Raw genomic sequence first — 20,081 nt, 5'->3', positions numbered from 1 at the left:
GTGGGAAAAAAAGAGAAGAATTAAAAAATTTAAAAGAAATGCCATGTAGGGGATCTGGATCTGTCCTTCCACCGCTTGTGGTTGCCACCAGCAGCCTTAAACAAAAAAAAAAAAAGTGGGCCGGGACTGAACTAATTTACAAGAGAAGGTTTGGATTTTAAGTTTATGGGGGTGGTATGGGCTCCAGTGAATGGCGGCCGTAACTATAACGTCCTTCCACCGGCCGAATGTGGTCGAGAGATAGTTAAGCTCGTTCATCAGGTTGGTTAGTTTTCTCCAAGGAAAATGTTGAATGTATTGGTAATTTTGTTTATTAAAACCGGCATTGTAGTATCTTATATAATAATCATTAAATATGTTAATCGATTGAGAGAATTTCTGGTATTCTTTCCAAGTTATTTCACGGTGTTAAACATTTTCTAAATTATGGTAATAATATGGAGGAATACAGATAGTGGCAGAATTTGTACAAGATATTAAACCATCTAACAATGTAATATATGATAAAAGACATTACAAAATTTGCATAAAGAAATATAAATTCTGAAACATATTATGTTCTGCTGCCATTTTCTCCGGTTAATGCCCTCAGACACTCTAAACTCCTAATAAAATCCTTTTCTCTACCAAAAATCACACTATTATGATCAGCATTTGGTACAATTTCAAGCTCTGCATATGGAGCCTTGGCCTTCACGTTGAAGCTGCATTCTATTGGCACTACTCGATCCCGAGTCCCATGGACAACATGAATTTTCACCTGGGCAGCCGTCAAAACTTCCAAGTATCCATCCAAAAGTTTTGTACCCCCGCATATAACGTTGTGCATCGTATGCCATGCTGAGTGATGAGTGTGGCGTGTCGTGTCTATGATTGAAAAATGAAGATCCCTAAAGGCAAATCAAGTGCAAACAGTATTAACTACTTGGAGTGATGAAACAAAATGTCCAAGTATGAGATGAGATCATGAGAGAGTGAGTTTATGAACGTAAAATAGGGTGATGCGATGGGAAAAAATTGCATCAGTACTGCTCAACTCGGCAACAATCTGGTTGTAGTTATATCAAGATCTCATATGTAGTTATAACATTCAGAAATGGCATCTAATGTTGACCTTGTTCCAGTAATCAGCTTCAGAATCCACTCCCAATCCTTGTGATTCCGACATATAAAGAAACAAACGCATTTGCCCAAGTGCTCGTACCATGACATCAATGCTGAAACAAAGAGCACAGGTGGCCATACTCGTCTCATGACAAGGCTTTCGAGTGCCACCAAGCTAGCTTCCCCTTTCGAAGAAGAGAAATAAGGCTGGCATGCATACAGCATAAACACATATATCAAAGCCTAAACCATTCGGAAACAATTTTTTTTAAAAAAATTCGCAGTAAACATAGGAGCAGGGTAGACACAAACGAGGCGTGATCTAGCCTCCTCTATGGACTATGTTTTTATCTCATTGGATAAGTCAGGCCTTACCAAATTTTGTACAAGTGAGGTTAATATTTAAAGTAGTTCTAGGCTTCTAGCAGAGATCATCTAGAACATTAGACTTGGTGGGTCCATAGGCTTAAGGGGTGACAAGGAATACTTACTGGAGCAATCAAAGTGATCGATTTCACTGACTTGGAGTGCTTAGCAGCTAATGCTAGAGCAATCACACAACCCATGGAATGCGCAACAAAGTGGAAAGAACTAAGTTGAAACTGAAGAATAATCGAAACCTCAACCATTTCTAGATGATCTTTCAGAGTATAACTGCAGTTTCTTGGCTTTGGACTGCTCCCAAACCCTAATAAGTCCACCGCGAAAAGTTTGTAGTTTTTCTTCGTATGTTCAGACAAGCAAGGAAACACAGATTCTGTCCAAAACGTGGATGACGAGAGGAATCCATGGATTAGAATTACATTCTCCACAGATGATTCTTGGGAATAAAGCTCCAGACTAGCTGCCAATTTAGAGCTTCAACATAAAAAATAGAAAGATAGAAAAAATATATAATTGGCATTTTAATTCTACATTTTATAGTATGTTAGCACATACCATAAATCATTGACTGCAGATTTCGCATATATGGTGTAGTTAAATTTTTCTATGTATAATGTAATAAATAATAAAGAGCGGACATATATATCAACTGCAGATCGAGTATAAAAGAACACAGCCAAGTGGAATATACCATTCCACTTCTCTTGCTAGTGCGAGGCAGAAGTGGAATGGTTTGAATATATATATAGTAGTGTGGCTCTAAGTACAACACGTCCGCATGCTTGTCGTTTATGATATTATTTTGTAACATATCATAACCACCACAAATTTGGTTTTTATGATTTAATATTAATTTATTATTTTTGCTAAAAAATTTATGGCACTAAAATTTATATTAATTCTTTTTACTTCAAATAACATGTGCAATCTTCGAACACAAAATCTATTTTGATGTAATAATGAATATAAGGTTCTTATTTAAATTCCAGAATAATAATGAATATAAGGTTCTTATTTGGAACTTTTACAAAACATAAAAGGATTTATGAATGATATACCAAAGAAATTAAACAACAGAGGATTTTACCGAGATCCCATATAAACATAAATTCATAAAAATATCCATAAACGCCTTAAACGTCATTTCTCGGCTAAACAGGCTGAAGGGCTACAACATGAATTTATTATTTCATGGTTAAACTCGAACCTTGTGTTTACCATTTCCTGGTTCATCTTTTTACCTTATGTTCTAACCAATGACCCTTATATTACATAAAATTCTAAAATTTAAATAGATCTTTTATTATCTCATTTTGATACCAGTAAAAGAATAAATAAAAAATTAAATGAAACTATTCTCATAGAAACTAATTTTAATAGATCTAATATTACAACTCGTAGATCTATAAAATGGGAAGAAATTGAATTTCCAGAAAACTGGATAATTGGACAAGCTGTTCCTAGAAATCCTATAATAAATAGATATTTACAATAAGTTATACAAAATAATGAAGGATATGTTCAAATTTTTTTATATTATAATTATAATATATTAATTAATAATAATAATAACTATTATAGATATACATTTTGAATTGTGTATTTGTTTCCATGATCGAATAGAACTAGGTACGTAGTAACTCGCTTGGGTTATTTTTCGAGCATCAAACGTTGTACATACGAGTCTACTTATGAAAGACCTATTACTGGATATGATAGAGCCTAAGTTATGGGCTTTGTGGTCTTTTCAAGTGTCTCGGTAATAATTAACAATTAGTGCTCCTTGTGTCATATTAATTTTATTTTTTTGTGTTAGATAACTTTTGTGTAAAAAATATATAGTACTTTATTAAGATATTATATTTATAAATTAGATAAAATTTATTTAGATAGTTGGAACTTTGGATAAATTATAAATAAGTTGGAGACAAAATCATAAAAAAATATAGATATATACAAAAGTTACTATAAAATTCACACCATCAAATTAACTAACAAATATTATGAAAGGTAAAACAGTAAAAAGACTTTGATGTCACATTTACATATCAAAGTAAGTAAGTATAACTAAGTTTAATAATATAATTAGGCATAGTTTGGTACACATGATAGGATAAACATGTGATATATAATATAAAGATAAGTTAAGGATAAATAAGATGTAGGATATTATATTTAATGTTTGGTATGATTTTAATAAGAGTGATTAAATTTATATATTAGATTGTAATGACAAAATTAACCTTATCATAATAAATTTTATAATTTCAAAGTTGTTGCTTGAGTTCATATTTCTTATCTGTTCATGCTCCGACAGTACTTGCATGATTTATTTATTTTTACCTAATTTTAGATATTATATAATATGATAATTGAGCCCTTGATTTTTTTAGTCAAGTCAAATATCAATTTTTAAGGTTAATCGAGTGATACAAATAATTTTATTGAGATTTATAAAAATCATTTATATAATTATCTCGAGTTCATTTATATAATTATCATATTATATAATATATAAAAATAAATAAAATATTTATTTGATTTTAATTTCTACCTACAAGTGAAATGAGAGAACGATAGGGTTTATGATTTTTATATATTGAGGGCAATTAAGTTATTTGTGGTGTTTTTATCATTAAATTAAAATTATCACATCTCATAAAAGGGATATTTTATCATTGTATAAAATTATTTATCACGAATATCACGAGCTTTCTAAAAAGGTACCAAACGTGGGATAAGGAGGATTATTTATCAATCTATCTCTTATCCAGTGTACCAAACTATACTTAATTATAGATAAATAGTGATTGTGTTGGTTTGGAATCTTATTCATGCACTTCTCTTTTCTTCGCGTGTAGTTTAATTATCGCCATAATTATTAATAAAAAATATATTTTTTTGATAATATAGATGGACATTAACGTGATAAACTATATTTTAACAACAATAGCCCTTTGTTACAAAATATAATAATTAAATAATTTTACTCGTTACGTTCTTTAAAAAAATCTTATTATAATCTACTCTAGTCTAATATCTAATCTAATCCAATCCAATCTGATCTAATAAATAGCGATTGTGTTGGTTTGAACTCTTATTCATGGCGTTTTATTTTCTTCATGTGTAATTTAATTATCGCCATAATTATTATTAAAAGGTTTATTTTTTTGATAATATAGATTGAAATTAACATGATAAACTACATTTAAAAAAAACAATAGCTCTATGTTGCAAAATATATAATTAACTAAGTTAATTCGTCACGTTATCTAAAAAATCTAATAATACCGGCATTTTATTAATAGCATGGATTGACATTAATTAACTTGATAAACTATATTTTAAAACAATAGCCCTATGTTCCAACGTATAACAATTAAATTGTTACATTTCAAAAAAAAAAAAAAACAATTAAATTGTTAGATTATAATCTCTTAATTTTGGTCATAAACTGCATCCATGTGTTATAATCCAGCTGTCATTGTATGTATTTGCAGGTTTCTAACCAGATTGCAAGAAGTCAAGCCACATAAGATTTTATATCTAGCCAGACTCACTAACCACTACAGTGTTTAACAGGATTATTAGAGTATAAGAACCAAACCGGACAATCCCTTGTCCAACGGGACACTATCTTGTTGTTGCAAAATGTTTAATGAAATTGGTCTTCGAGCTAGATTTCGCAAAGTTCAAGGCAATCCTACCTAGCAGCTTGTTAGTACCAGAAGATCTTTTTCGACCAATTATGTATAAGAAACATGGTTATCAAGAGATCATCAGAATGCGTACTTATAAGACAAAAAAAATTAATGTAATTATTCCCTTTCTTAGTATCAACTTTTCAGAACCATTTGTTTTCATTTTTGGCAAGGAGCCAAAAATCATTTAATGCAGCATACGATGAATCAAGTAAGAACAATATCAAATATTGTTTTTGCGTTAGGAAAAGCAAAAGACGAACATATATTTGCACTTTGGCCCCAAATTTGGAAGCCGAAAGGACAATATTTTTTCCCCCACACCTCCAAATTTAAGTATAAATATAATGTTATTTTTTAACATTTTCACACAACAATCTCATTTCTTCCAATTCAAAATTTCTCTACACTCAATCTCTTATTTGCTATTATTTATTATTTAGTTTACACTTTACATTGCATATTTACATTCAATACATTTTATTTCAATGGTGTCGTCTTCAAATGATAATGTTGGTGGTCGTGATGGAGGTGCGGGGCAGAGTGTCCCTCCAATGAATTTTGAATTCGGTGAAGAATTTGGCTATATTCCCGACTTTGAAGAAGACTGAACTCAGCCATGAGGAAGAAGATGCTATGAGCTCCTCAACGAAGTTGGTGGGCATTTTCAAACATCAGTCATTTGCCGGAGCAAGCAATTGGAAAAAGTACGAACGACTCATTTGTCATGAGCAAAATTACATATTCTTACAAAACAGGTGGTGGTATCGGTGGTATCAGAACTTTGAAAAAAAATTTGGTCAAAATGCATAAATTTGACCCTGATAACTTATCATCATTGAGTAGAAAATCAACTCAATAACAAATTAGTCATTTAACTGTTAGAGGTTTTACAATTACAAAAGAAAGTCATTGTTAAATTTTTTACGAAATGTTTTCAACTTTTTTTAATAGTCGAATAAGAAGATTTTGTTGAATTTACTAGTGCTATACAACCTGGTTTCACAATATTTATAGGCATACACTTAGAAATATTTTTTGATATGTAAAAGGTATACAAAGAGTCATTAATTTTGCATCTCTCGAGTATTAATTGTATAGTTAATTTTACAAGTGATATTTGAACTAATATAAAATTAGAATCTAATTTTGTTGTTACATTTCATTTGATTGATGAAACTTAGACTATGCACAAAAAAAAATCTTTAGATAAATTAGAATCGTCACACCAGATATATTATAGCTAGTTTAAATGTTGTTAAGATGTATAACATACAAAGAAAAATAATGTCGATCATATTAGATAGTATGAGTGCCAATAATATTGTGATTAAATACCTTAAAGATTCATTAAAACAAATTTTAGAAGGTAATTTGTTTCATGTGTATGTCATAATATCAACTTATGTGTTAAATGTGTCTTTGATAAATGTGTGACTACTATGATAGAAAAATTAAAATAATGTGGGAAATTATTACTTGAATCATATGGTAGTGATTGGAAAACAATAGTCATTCCTAACGGAATTAGATATAAGAAATTTCATTTTCCCGTTGAAATTTGATGGAATTATTTTTATCATTTGCTCAGTACATTGTTATGTTTTAAATATTTAATTGCATCATATTATAAAAATGTTGTAGCAGAAGCTTTAATCTTGACCGACTCCGGTTTGGATATTTTAAGTAAATATATTTCTTTGTTGGAAATTTTTTTAATAGACAAGCGAAAATTTTTCTAGCGTTAACTACCATACTTCTACAATTTTTACCTCTGCTTTACAATATATTTTTTAATTATTGAATATCATAGCGATGTTGTTATGAGTGATTTTGTTGCAACTATGAAAGCTAAATTTTTAAAATAGTTAGGAGACTATCAAAATTGTGCATGGTTTAGCAACTTTGTCTCACCCTAGTCAAAATCAAGGTAGCTTAGAAATATTTTTTTGAATATTATGCTAACTATTTAAAAGAATGGTGACGATCAAAAGAAAGTAGTTATGCATTCTCTTCAAGGATTATTCGATTTGTATACTAACGAACATGGTGGAGCGAATAACCGGTGGAAGGCGGAGGAAGAGCCAAAAGAAAAAAGAAAAAAGGAAAAAGAAAAAAGCGAAATGAGAGCAATCAACTTCTTTTGAAATTTGAAACGACAAAGGTAAAAGAAAAATCGGTTACAACAATAAAGTCCAATGAGATACAGATCTATTTAAGCCATTATTTTCAAACTCCACAGAATTTTGATGTTCTAGAATGGTGGAGAGTAAATTCATAACTCTATCAAGTCCTTAGGGGCAATTTCAAGAGTTGCCTCCGAATCAACATTTTTAACACGCGGCGAAATTATTGGCGAACAAAAAAATAATTTAAGGCCAAAACACTTGGTGTGCTAATATGTCTACAAAATTGGTTTGTGACAGAAAAAATAATAAGACCACCGGAGCGATAGACGAATTTGCTAAGCTCAAATTCCGAAGAAGATCCAGAGTTCTCCATATATAAATTTTAGTATATTATGATGAATTTTAAATGTTTAATATATACATCAATATTTCATTTATATTTATCTTTTTGCATGATATATTTTCTCAACTCAAAGTACTTAATAAAAATAATATTTTTTCTACCACTTAAAATAATTTTTATAGCGTTCCTCATTCTGACCAGAAATGGAAGGAAGCTCGGAACTAGTTCAAACCGGTCCAGAGTTGGTCCATCCAAACCAGCTCGGAGCTGGTCCATCCATTACTAGTTCTGATAGTGGATCGGATTTGGAATCTGAACCGTTTCTGGACCGGTTCTGACCAGTTACAGCACCGGTGGATCCGGAATAGGACCAAAACTAATGAGCATGTCTTATAATAACATACATCCCCTTGCGAAATCCAATTAGTAGCCCAATATGATCATTCGGTTCAGGATATGCTTCGATAGGAGTAAAACACAAACCAACCCCCTTCTTACTCACCACCCCAACATATGGGGTGAACCAGATAAAAATATGAAGCCCAAGGTGAAAAGGGTCGTTGGTCTCACACAATTTGGCCTATGCTAGATTCATTCCTTGGAAATGTTAATTTTGTTTTGATAGTGACATGATTCCTTTTTTTTTAGTGAAAAAAATAAAATAATATTTTTTTATATAAAAAAATAATTATTTTCACATCAAATATAAAATCTATTTCATAAAATTTATCCGTAAAACATCTCACAAAAATTTTTTGTGATTTTGTTTTATCTCAACAGACTCCAAGCTTATGAGTCAGCTAAAAAAAATTCAAAGGCTCTAAAACCGAATTTTTACTGTTTTTATTACCCTTTTCATTACGGAAATGAATACATTCAATAGAAGACATAAACCCAACCGAAACATAACATGCGACTAGATCTATTTCAAAGCAGTAGAATTTTCCTTCATTCTTTAACTTGAAAAGTGAGACAACACAATTTCACTATATGTGTAAACAACTATAGAGATCAAATTTTCTAAAACAAGTTCGATTTCTTTTTTCTTTTTTTAACTATTATCAGTTTCATTTCTCACGTGATCAGTACTCACAATAGGTAGACTTCTCCTATATTGCTGGGATGTCAGCCTCCTCTCGAGGGGCGTTTTCCTCTTGCTCACAACAAACCTGTTCACACCTTTCCGCATTGGCATTATCGAGGGGAAATCTTCATCTGGGATCTGGCTAAGTTCAGAAATATCCTTTATTTGCGCAGCACGTTTGAACCACCTTTCAGCTTTCGCCTCTTCCGACATGTCTAGAGGATCCGGTTCCTTCACAGCCGACCCCTCCAAGCTCTTTCCTGTCCAGCTACTTCGAACATCCTCACATTCAGACATTTTCGGTTTCCCCGGATTATTATTGACAGAGTGGGAGCTTTGATCAGCGCTCGAATAGGGAGGCGTTGCAATATTATCGGACAATTGTGAAGATTTTGTGCTTGTTGGTGGGTTATCCCTCCTGGGATCGGTACTTGTATCAACCATAAACTTATTAGCAAAAACAGAATCCTCCGACCTCACTGTTTTGTCTTCTTTTGTAGGCACCGGTATAACTCTAGAGCTGTCAAAATTTTCTGTTTCTATAGATACTTTTTGGGAAGAGTTGTTGCTTGTAATTTTTCCCGATGAATCTAGGTCATCAGGTTGTTCTGTTTCCTTTCTAGCAAAGTAGCCAGGAGGGAATGGAACAAAAGGAACAAAGTTTGAATCCTTTGCTTGATCCAAAGCTACCTGTCTTTTGTACTTGGGTGAAGTTAGAGAACGATCCTTATTCTGGGTAACAACAAATCGGTTTTCTCCCTTGCGTGTTGGCATCATTGCAGTAAAGTCCTCATCGGAAATTGTACTAGGCAAGTCCTTGTTATCATACAGATCTACCACTTTCTTAAACCAGTTTTCTGACTTTTCAGATTGCTCGTTTACTCTACTGTCGCCACCTGAATCTTTTGGAAACTGAAAATTCCCAGAGAAACGCTGGGCCTCACTGCTGACCGTACCTTGATTCCTGGCCACTGATGAAACAGTTGGTTGGTTTCTGATCGGTAGGATTTTCAAATCCTCAACATCTGATCCTCGAGGGGTAATTTCCGAAAATTGATTCAGCTCCCTTCCATTCTCAACCATTCTACTATCTGTATTGGCTTTGAATTGATAATCCCCATTATAACCCGAGCCTGATCCAGAGTTAATGGCATTAAGTAAAGGGGCACCGGGTCTTCTGCAGTCACATCTCAAGCAAACCAAATTCCTTCCATAATTAAAGAAATTGCATCTGCGATAAAGAATCTTGATTGTCATTTTACAAATAACAAGGTTTGAGGTTGTTCATAGCTAATAGCTTCAACATATCTGTGAAATAAAATAATTCTTACTGAGGGCAATCCCACTCCCCTCCAGTTAGCTGTTTCTTTGGTCTGGGTTCTTCACATTCAAGACATTTCATGTTTCTTGCGAAGTTCATGAAATTGCATCTGTCAAAATAGACAAGTTGAAAAGAGGCAATATATAGTTAATGCAGCATTATCTGTTTGGTACGCTTGAAGACCGAGCAAAAAGCAACGATTTGCGCTTGATTCCTTTACTTATCACAGTGTTGGTAATTTAGTTAATTACAAATGAACCACATCTGGATATAAACTTTAACATGATTCTAAATTATTCATTTTGTGAGATTTGAGTCGACTAAACATTTTCTAGCTCGAGCTCGAATAAGATAATATGAATGCTATAAGGCTCAATTCGGTTCATTTGCGTCCCTGAATAAACACAAGAGCAGATACACTTACTTTGAGCACACCCAGTCACCTCTCTTCATTTCAATATTTCGTCCAAGTGGCCTTGGTGTTTGTCCGTATCTGCCTGACAACTGTTGCTCTTGAGCAGGTGCGTGACCTGTCCCACTTATAGCACCCAGCTCATGCAACAGATTCCGGATGGATGAATCAACCAGTTCCCTACTATACAAACCATTCTTCCCAGAAGAAACAGTTGGATTGCTTGCATAACTGATTATATACTTCATTAAATCAACTGTGGTTGCGTTATCATATTCTGACGCCTGAAATAAGCAGTCCATTCATCGAAAGTAAAAAGAGTTCAAAGGACAAAAATATTAAGCACAGAGTTCAAATTCAAAATTCCAATGAATTGAAGAGTTTATATACATAAACGCGCACGTCAAGAGAAATGATCAAATAGTACTTAATGATGGATTGAATCGCTTCAGGCAAAGAACATGCTGAGTGCAATGAGTTTCTGGTGCAAATATAATTAATATCAACTACACTCAGAAATACATGATAAATTGTACATACATTAACTACTTCCATTTCTTGGCATATTAATTTTGCACAGGAAAATGGAATTGATTATAAAGAAGTTCATTATGAGAATAAAATTGTTGCTTCAACTAAAGCAGCAGTTATTATCTCATATAAGACCTCAATGACACACACATGCCTAATCCGCCAACAATATTCATTATGAAGATTGCATACAAAACTAGCACTAGGAAGAATTGTCCTTTGCAATTAACTTAATAATCTACATGTTTGAATTTAACATAGGAAAAAGATAGTACCAATCCACTTACATTGCCTTGATCAGTTCCTAGAAATGCCCTCATCCTCCTTGCACAGTCGAGCGCACTTTTAAATAAAAAGGGAGTTCCATTTGAAACAACTGCTTCAATGTTCCTTCTTGAAAGCAATCTGATTTCAATGTCAAATATATATTAAGTCATGAAGGAAATGTGATCTGGAAGGAGCTACTCTCATTCTATAGCCAAAGGTTAATCACTCCGCACATTGTAGATGGCATGAAGTTGATCAAAGCTATGAACTCCGAAATACCTTTGTTGTAAAAGTATTTAAACCAACCAAAAGTCCATAATCAATTAAGATGGTGATATATCAATATTAACAGCCAAAAGAATAACATTTCTTGAGTTCTTTGACATATTCAGATTGTTCCTTGATACTAAAAAAATCTTCAACAATGGTCTTATCCCAACGCATCCATCACAAAGGCACATAGAAAAAGTCCTCCATATGACAATAGATACATGAAGAGTCCATTTGTTTGTGCCTTTCCAAAAGTGAAGCATAAAATGGTTTGTAATTAAAACGATGCATTTTTCGCTTGATTAAACAAAATAACGGACAACCAGTTTCCACCTTTACCAAATTAAAAACCGTGTTGTTTCGCCGGCAAACACCCATCCCCAACTCGTGGAAAAATTAATCACGTAAAGGGATCTTGTAAGTTGCTTGTGTCCATCTCTTATAGTTTGTAGCAAATATGAGGTAAGAATTTCTTACTGTAAGCTGTTTCCTCAAATTTTTCTATCAAATCAAATGCAAGAATACTCTAACTCGGAAATTGGTGTTTGAAGATGGCTACTACATATCCAACATGTTTCTGATGAAATATTGTGCATTCATTGTGACCTGGATTTTAGTTGTTTTTATGGGGTTACTCTAACAATATATGGAACTAAATCAACCAATAGGAAACTTTCATACAGATTTTTTGGCTGTGCAGTCACTCTGATTTGTATGTATGGTTTGTGGATATTCGGTTAACAATAATATAAAATGAACAATATATGCTATCAAATGACCACAAAGTTTTACTCCGTATCTACCATTGTCAGCATATTAGTGAGAGTGCCTAGTTCATCCATTGTTGGTGGATTTATTTGAGTACTTTAGTGGATATGATCATATCATTGAAAATGGATTTATTTGAGTACTTTAGTGGATATGATCATATCATTGAAAACAACAATGTTGACTTCCGGTTTTTGTCACACTTTGTCCATTTTGTCCACTACAAGTAGACATGTATTTCTACTGGCATTTTATGCATTTATTTAGCACATATAACACAACAACCATTGCATTTACCCCATCCGTGCACATTTCTGCAATTGTATTTAACTTAAAGCGGAACACCTTCACCATCCTTCTCAACAATTTTTATCCGAGTACATCACTTACACTTTCTTGTATCCCAACAGTCTACCGTGAACACTTCAATGGTTCCTACTAAGGTTTTTAATTAGGAATGGTAGATAGTGGTAGCCAGGTAATGGGTTAAAACAATTAAATGTGAAACCATCACGGTCTAACAATACTTTATCGAAATAAAATCTCAGAAAACAAGATGCAGGTCTCCAAAACATAATTGTGAAACCGTTTCGAAGTTCACTTTCTGGGAAACACGACCAAATGAACAATTTTACATTTCGCCGGTTGTTACTAAAACAAAACAGGAAAAGAGAACAAACCCAAGAAGGTTCGGTCTGCCCCGAGCAAAAGCCAAGCAATTAGAAGCAGCAAGTACGAAATCGTCAGGCAATTCCTCGTACACAACAAACGCATCCTCAGGAGGTATTTTCAAGTCCACAGGGCTAGGAGCCGACCAACCCTGTCTATCTGACAAAAAATTGAGAAAATGAGTCCATTCAGGCCAGGGGTGGTTGTGATGTTGCGGGGAGGTGTCCGATAAGTTGAGATTGTAAGCGCTATTGTTGGGTTGAGAGTGGAATGAAATGACTAGGTCAGAAGTGCGGGATTTGGTCTTGTAAGAGGAGGAGAGAGTGGAAGGGCGGAGGGTAGAGGTAGTGAAAGTAGAGAGGCGGTGGCGGAGGAGGAGAAAGGATGGTCGGAGAGGTGGGAATGGGGAGGCAAGGAGGGTGATGAATCTGGTGGCGCCGCCCATTCCGGTGGTGAGTGGCTTCAATCTGTTGACAAGTGCGTGCGCCAAATTTTATCAAAGGGTTTCGGACTGCTCAAAATTTTATATATATAAACCTTTTTCTTTTGTTTTTCTTAAAACTTATCTTTATTTACCTTTTATATTGTTGAAACAAAATATTACCTTAATAATCAGACTAGAAAGTCTTTGTATACAATTTCTTTAAAAAAAAATTAGGAATTCATTCCCTAGACAGAATGTTAATGAGTATAGTCATTTTCACTTCTCATTGATATATTTAGGTTTGGAAAAAATATCGAATTTTTAGTATACTCAGGTTATCATACTGAAAAATATAGAATTTATCGAAGTTTTCGGTACGGTATGATACCGATACCGAAATATTCGGTATGATAACATTATGAAATTTAAAATTTTTGGTATAAAATATAATATATTTTTTTGGTATAAAACAGTATATATCGACACCGTACCGAAACATTGGTATACCGCAATATTTCGGTCGATCGGTATACCGAAATTTTCGGTACAGTATCGGTATAAATATTTTAAGGACCATAATTTTTGGTAGAATATATGATATGCATTTTTCGAGATAATGTATATCACCCTTACATGTATTTTTATCAAATATTTCCTATATTTAGATTAATTAATCTATATTACATATCATTAAAGGAATACATACAATATTAATCATAATATAATCCTGCAAATATTAGTAGTATTTGAGTGCGAATAATATAAAATAAACACGAGTTAAAAGGTAAATTAGAAGGAAAAAAATCCAATTCAAGTTTCAAATTAGGATTTATTCTCTAACATTTGAAATTTTACTTTGAACTCCTCAATTTTGATAAATTGATAAAAAATATATATTTGATGTTATAAATGAATCATAAATAATATCAGAGTCCAGGTACAATTATTTCAAACAATTAACGTTATTATTATTGTGTAGCTAAATGTTTGAGGAGGAGATTTTCTAAAAAAATTATAGATCCGAATATATGTTCGAGATTAAATATTTACAGGAGTTATTCTAATACTTCGAAATATTTACAAAAAGAGCTAGCAAAAAAGAACACATCAGATTCCTAAGATAAATTTATGATTTCAAGTAATAGGTTCCTAGAAATAGCTCGAATTTATCTAAACTATCCGGAGATCTTAGAGGGATCCAAAAGACAGTACAAAACTATGACAATAAGCTATATTCACATAAAATCAAGAAAATCCTTGAAAAAAAGAAGAAATTATTGGGATATTTAAAGGATATTCAAACAAGAATTCAAATTCTATAACAACAACCAAGTTCTAGTAAAAGGATATCGAAAAAAAGGTTATCATCATTCTTTTAATACTGAATCCTTAATACAAAAAAGATGGAAGGTCAAGGTAAACATTCACTATTCCCATTCATTATGTTGGAAAGTTAGATGTGGCTCATTTGCTTTAAAATTTATTTGCTCACTGAATACAGGTTCAAAAATTTCATTAGGGGAATTAGCAACTTCAGGACCATATTTCGCACAAACTTGGGGATTATTTTCATTTACAGTAGAATAACAGTTACCAGAATTTTCAATATAGCCTACAGGTATTGTATTTAAAATCCCTCTTCCCTTGCTGAGTTGTCATTAGGGTTTAGCATTTCAAGAGTAGGTGGCATTGACTCCTCAATCCAAATGGTCAAAAAATCACAATATTTCCAATATGAATATATGTCTGATGTGTTATGAAAAAGTAAAAAACTCAAACTCTCAAAATTTATCAAACTACACACTTTATAAAATTCTTCTCTCTACTCACTTGTCTCAAATATTTACAAATGGAGACCTATTTATAGGATTTCTTTGGAAAACAATCCAAAAATAATTTCTTCATTACATACATCATCACACACTAATTTTCAATGTTCAACACCTAATTTTACATAATTTTCAACATTCAACATTATAATTTTCAACACAAATATTTTTCACATTTTCAACACTCCCCCTTGTAATGATGATCATAATACAATGATTGTATTCATTACGTGTTTTTATACTGCCTCGTTAAAAACCTTACTAGGAAAAACCCATTGGGATAAAAACCATAGTAAGGGAAAAAGAGTGCAGTCACGTAAACTCCCCCTCATGTTGACATGAACAATTCTTCACAAATTTCGTAGATTGCGCATCCCAATATTATATATGTGCTTTCTGAATATTGTCGTAGGAAGTGCCTTTGTGAAGAGATCTGATGAGTTTTTACTTGATTGAATGTGACGAACATCAATATATTTATTCTTCTCAAGCTCCTTGGTGAATGCGAAGAACTTAGGAGGAATATGTTTAGTTCTGTCGCTTTTTATGTATCATCCTTTCATTTGAGCAACACATGCAGCATTATCTTCATATAGTATCACAGGATTATCGTCGAATGATAATCTGCATGAGATTTGGATATGTTGGGTCATTAATTTTAACCACACACATTCACGGCTTGCTTCATGTAGTGCAATAATCTCGGCATGATTTGATGAAGTTGTTACGAGCGTTTGTTTCTATGAACGCCAAGAAACTGCAGTGCCACCACGAGTAAATACATATCCAGTTTGGGAACGTGCCTTGTGTGGATCAGATAAGTATCCAGCATCGGCATAACCAATTATACTTGGATTAGCATCTTTTGAATATAAAAGTCCCAAGTCTGTTGTTCATCGTAGATAACGGAATATATGTTTAATTCCATTTCAGTGTCTCTTTGTTGGATATGTGCTAAATCTTGCCAATAAATTTACAGCAAAAGATATATCAGGCCTTGTACAATTTGTAAGATACATAAGGGCACCGATAGCACTTATATATGGTACTTCTGGACCAAGAATAACTCCATTATCTTCACATGGACGGAATGGATCCTTTTCTATGTTTAATGATCTAACAACCATTGGAGTACTTAAAGGATTTGATTTATCCATATTAAAACGTTTAAGGATCTTTTCTGTATAATTTTTCTGGTGAACAAATATTCCACATTCTTTTTGTTCAATTTGTAAATTCAGACAATATTTGGTTTTTCGAAGATCCTTCATTTCAAATTCTTCCTTCAAGTATGACACAACTTCTTGAATTTTCTTATTCGTTCCAATGATGTTTAAATCATCAACATATACAACAATAATTATGCATCCGGATGTTGTTTTCTTAATGAAAACATAAGGGCATATTGAATTATTTACATATACCTTTTTCATCAAGTGATCACTTAGCCGATTATACCACATTCGGCCGGATTGCTTTAACCCATATAATGATCTTTGTAATTTCACAGAATAACATTCTCTGGGTTTTGAACTTTGTGCTTCAGGCATCTTAAATCCTTCAGGGATTTTTATATATATATTACTATCAAGTGATCCATATAAGTAAGCTGTAACATCCATAAGACGCATTTCTAAATTTTCAGATACCGCCAAGCTAATCAAATATCGAAACGTAATTGCATTCATCACGAGAGAATACATTTCTTCATAATCAATTCCAGGCCTTTGAGAAAAACCTTGTGCAACAAATCGAGCTTTATATCTTACTATTTCATTTTTCTCATTTCGCTTTCGAATAAAAACTCATTTGTATCCAACAGGTTTTACACCTTCAGGTGTAAGGACTATAGGTCCAAAAACATTACGTTTATTTAGCGAATCCAATTCAACCTGGATGACGTCTTTCCATTTTATCCAATCCTGCCGATTTTTACATTCACCAAAAGATTTTGGCTCATGATCTTCATTATCATTTATGATGTCGATTGCCACATTATAAGAAAATATATCATCAATTTCTTATATATCTTTTCGGTTCCATATTTTTCTAGTATTAATATAATTGATAGAGATTTCACGATTCTCGTCAGTTTGTGGTTCTGACAGAACATTTTCATCATCATGTGTTTCTTCAGGAACATCATTCTCTATTTTGTGATCATCGTGTTTCTCTATGAATTTTCTTTTTCGAGAATTTTTATCCTTGGAACCGACTGACCTTCCACGCTTCAGGCGTTTTACGACATCATGAGTTTTTTCAATTTGTTTCTTTGGAATTTCAATTCGAGCAGGAGAATTTACAGCATGTATATATGATTTAGTTACCCCTTTTGCATCTGTAAATGCATCTGGTATTTGATTTGCTATTCTTTGCAAGTGCACAATTTGTTGTACATCTTTTTCACATTGTTTTGTTCTTGAATCCAAATGTAATAATGATGATACATACCATGTAATTTCCTTTTCGGTATGTTTCTTGTCTCCCCCTAACATTGGGAAGATTTTCTCATTAAAATGACAATCAGCAAAACGTACTGTGAACACGTCACCTTTCTGAGGTTAAAGATATCGAATGATTGATGGACTATCATAACCGATATAAATTCCAATCTTTCTTTGAGGTCCCATTTTCTTTCGTTGAGGTGGTGCAATAGGCACATACACCAAACATCCAAAAATTCTCAGATGAGAAATGTCTTGTTCTTTACCAAATGCAAGCTGCAATGAGGAGTATTTATGATATGCACTTGGTCTGATGCGAATTAATGTAGCGGCGTGTAAAATTGCATGTCCCCATATAAAATAGGTAGATTTGTTTTCATAATCATTGGTCTAGCAATCAATTGAAGACGTTTAATCAATGATTCAGCCAATCCATTCTGTGTATGCACATGAGCAACATGATGTTCAACAGAGATTCCCATAGACATACAATAATCATTGAAAGTCTGGGAAGTAAATTCACCAGCATTATCAAGTCTAATTTTCTTGATTGTATAATCGGGAAATTAATTTCTCAATTTTATTATTTGAGCAAGTAATCTTGCAAATGCAATATTTCGAGTTGACAATAAACATACATGTGACCATCTGCTGGAGGCATCAATCAATACCATAAATTATCTAAATGGTCCACATGGTGGATGAATTGGTCCACAAATATCACCCTGAATACGTTCAAGAAACATTGGTGATTCAGTTAGGACTTTGGCTGGTAATGGTCTTATAATAAGTTTTCCAAGAGAACATGCTTTACATTGAAACTTATTATTCTGAAAGATCTTCTGGTCTTTCAGTGGATGACCATGTGTATTTTCTATAATTTTTCGCATCATTGTTGAACCAGGATGTCCAAATCGATCATGCCAATTTGTTAATATTGAAGAATTATCAACTACCATGTTTGATTCAACGGGACTTATATGTGTATAATGCAATCCAGTAGGGAGCATTGATAGTTTTTCAATCACATATTTCTTTCCTGATTTATATGTGGCAAGACACATATATTTATCATTCCCTTCATTCATTGTTTGAGTATCATACCCATGGGAATATATATCATTAAAACTCAACAAATTTCTTTTCGATTGTGGTGAATACAAAGCATCATTGATCAAAAATTTTGTACCATTAGGTAACAAAAATTGTGTTTTCCCACAACCTTTAATCAAGTCTACAGGACCTGATATTGTATTCACCATTGTTTTTGTTGGTTTTAGTTCCAAGAAATATCTTTTATTTCGGAGGATAGTGTGCGTTGTACCACTATAAGGTATGCAAACTTCAGCTTTGTTCATAGCATTTTCCATATTTGAACTTCAAAAAAATATGCAATGAAATAAAATTACTGACAATACATTTAAAAAAATACAAAACATATGTAAAAATATAACACACGATAAAATATTATCATACGAGTACATGAAAAAATAAAATATTTACATATTTATTCCACCAGCAAATTGATCATTGTCCGAGAAATCAATCAGAAAATCTCCAGGATCAAAATGAGTTGAATCAAAGGTTCATTTTGTTCAGTGAAGTTGGTCTCCTTTTCTTTCCCCTTTATTGATTCTTTATAAAGTTTACAAAGGTGCTCAGGGGCTCGACAAATACGGGACCAATGTCCTGGAGTACCACATCTAAAACAAGAACTTTCAAATCTTTTGGAGTGATTCTCATTAACACTCATATTCTCATGATGTCTTTTCAGTGGATGGTTTGGAACGTTCTTTTGAGATGAGTTATAGAAGTAACTATCTTGATTATTTTCAAAACCACGGCCGCATCCACGACCACGACCACTTCCACGTCCACGTCCACGTCCACGACCACGACCTCGATTTCGTCCTCGATCAAAATCTTGTCTATAACTTTGATTTTGGTTTCCAGATTTAAACTCATTTTTGCTTACGACATTTACTTCAGGAAATGCCGTTGAACCAATGGGTCGTGCATGATGATTTCTCATTAACAGCTCGTTATTCTTTTCCGCTACAAGGAGACAGACGATAAGTTCAGAATATCTCGAAAATCCACGCACTCTATATTGTTGTTGTAGAGTTATATTCGATGTGTAAAAAGTGGAAAATGTTTTTTCAAGCATTTCCAATTCAGTAATCTCGTGCCCACAAAATTTCAATTGCGAGATTATTCTATACATCGCCGAGTTGTAATCACTGAATTTTTTAAAATCTTGGAATCTCAACGTATTCCATTCATCCCGGGTGGTCGGAAGTATAACTTCCCTTATATGTTCGAATCTTTCTTTTAATCCATTTCACAAAGCCATGAGATCTTTTTCAATTAGATATTCACATTTTAATCCCTCGTCGAGATG

At 33.0% G+C, this 20,081-nt stretch overlaps 2 protein-coding genes across 3 annotated transcripts; both read right to left on the bottom strand.

Moving 5' to 3' along the window:
- Positions 1 to 466: 466 nt before the first annotated feature.
- LOC142528469 (putative lysophospholipase BODYGUARD 4) lies at positions 467 to 7,937 on the bottom strand. Its single transcript, XM_075633521.1, has 4 exons — positions 7,894 to 7,937; positions 1,596 to 1,962; positions 1,115 to 1,311; positions 467 to 890 (listed from the first exon to the last, which is right to left on the bottom strand). Exons 1-4 carry the CDS (start codon positions 7,935 to 7,937, stop codon positions 554 to 556), a joined length of 945 nt encoding a protein of 314 aa, XP_075489636.1. The 3' UTR covers positions 467 to 553.
- A 545-nt stretch (positions 7,938 to 8,482) lies between these two features.
- On the bottom strand, positions 8,483 to 13,497 carry LOC142528685 (zinc finger protein VAR3, chloroplastic-like). 2 transcript variants are annotated; one of them, XM_075633780.1, is made up of 5 exons: positions 12,995 to 13,497; positions 11,285 to 11,414; positions 10,491 to 10,762; positions 10,077 to 10,175; positions 8,483 to 9,976 (listed from the first exon to the last, which is right to left on the bottom strand). In XM_075633780.1, exons 1-5 carry the CDS (start codon positions 13,426 to 13,428, stop codon positions 8,713 to 8,715), a joined length of 2,199 nt encoding a protein of 732 aa, XP_075489895.1. In that variant the 5' UTR covers positions 13,429 to 13,497; the 3' UTR covers positions 8,483 to 8,712. The 2 variants fall into 2 exon arrangements, with proteins under 2 accessions (XP_075489895.1, XP_075489896.1); XM_075633781.1 differs by having other exon boundaries at positions 11,297 to 11,414; positions 12,995 to 13,496.
- Positions 13,498 to 20,081: the final 6,584 nt, after the last annotated feature.

The sequence above is a fragment of the Primulina tabacum genome, chromosome 16 (genome assembly GCF_025594145.1).
Source record: "Primulina tabacum isolate GXHZ01 chromosome 16, ASM2559414v2, whole genome shotgun sequence".
Classification (NCBI taxonomy): Eukaryota; Viridiplantae; Streptophyta; class Magnoliopsida; order Lamiales; family Gesneriaceae; genus Primulina; species Primulina tabacum.
The sequence above is the reverse complement of the archived record's forward strand: the minus strand, read 5'-3'. Positions and strand labels throughout refer to the sequence as shown.

Bases quoted from the DNA above. Each gene is read 5' to 3' on its own strand.
- LOC142528469 (XM_075633521.1), bottom strand. From the start codon at position 7,937: ATGGACCAGCTCCGAGCTGGTTTGGATGGACCAACTCTGGACCG. The intron at 1,312-1,595 runs GTAAGTATTCCT...TATGCATGCCAG, and splicing joins CGATCACTTTGATTGCTCCA to CCTTATTTCTCTTCTTCGAA. The intron at 891-1,114 runs GTCAACATTAGA...ATTTGCCTTTAG, and splicing joins AAGCTGATTACTGGAACAAG to GGATCTTCATTTTTCAATCA.
- LOC142528685 (XM_075633780.1), bottom strand. From the start codon at position 13,428: ATGGGCGGCGCCACCAGATTCATCACCCTCCTTGCCTCCCCATTCCCA. The intron at 11,415-12,994 runs GTTTGTTCTCTT...CATTGAAATCAG, and splicing joins GGCAGACCGAACCTTCTTGG to ATTGCTTTCAAGAAGGAACA. The intron at 10,176-10,490 runs GTAAGTGTATCT...CTATTTTGACAG, and splicing joins GGTGACTGGGTGTGCTCAAA to ATGCAATTTCATGAACTTCG.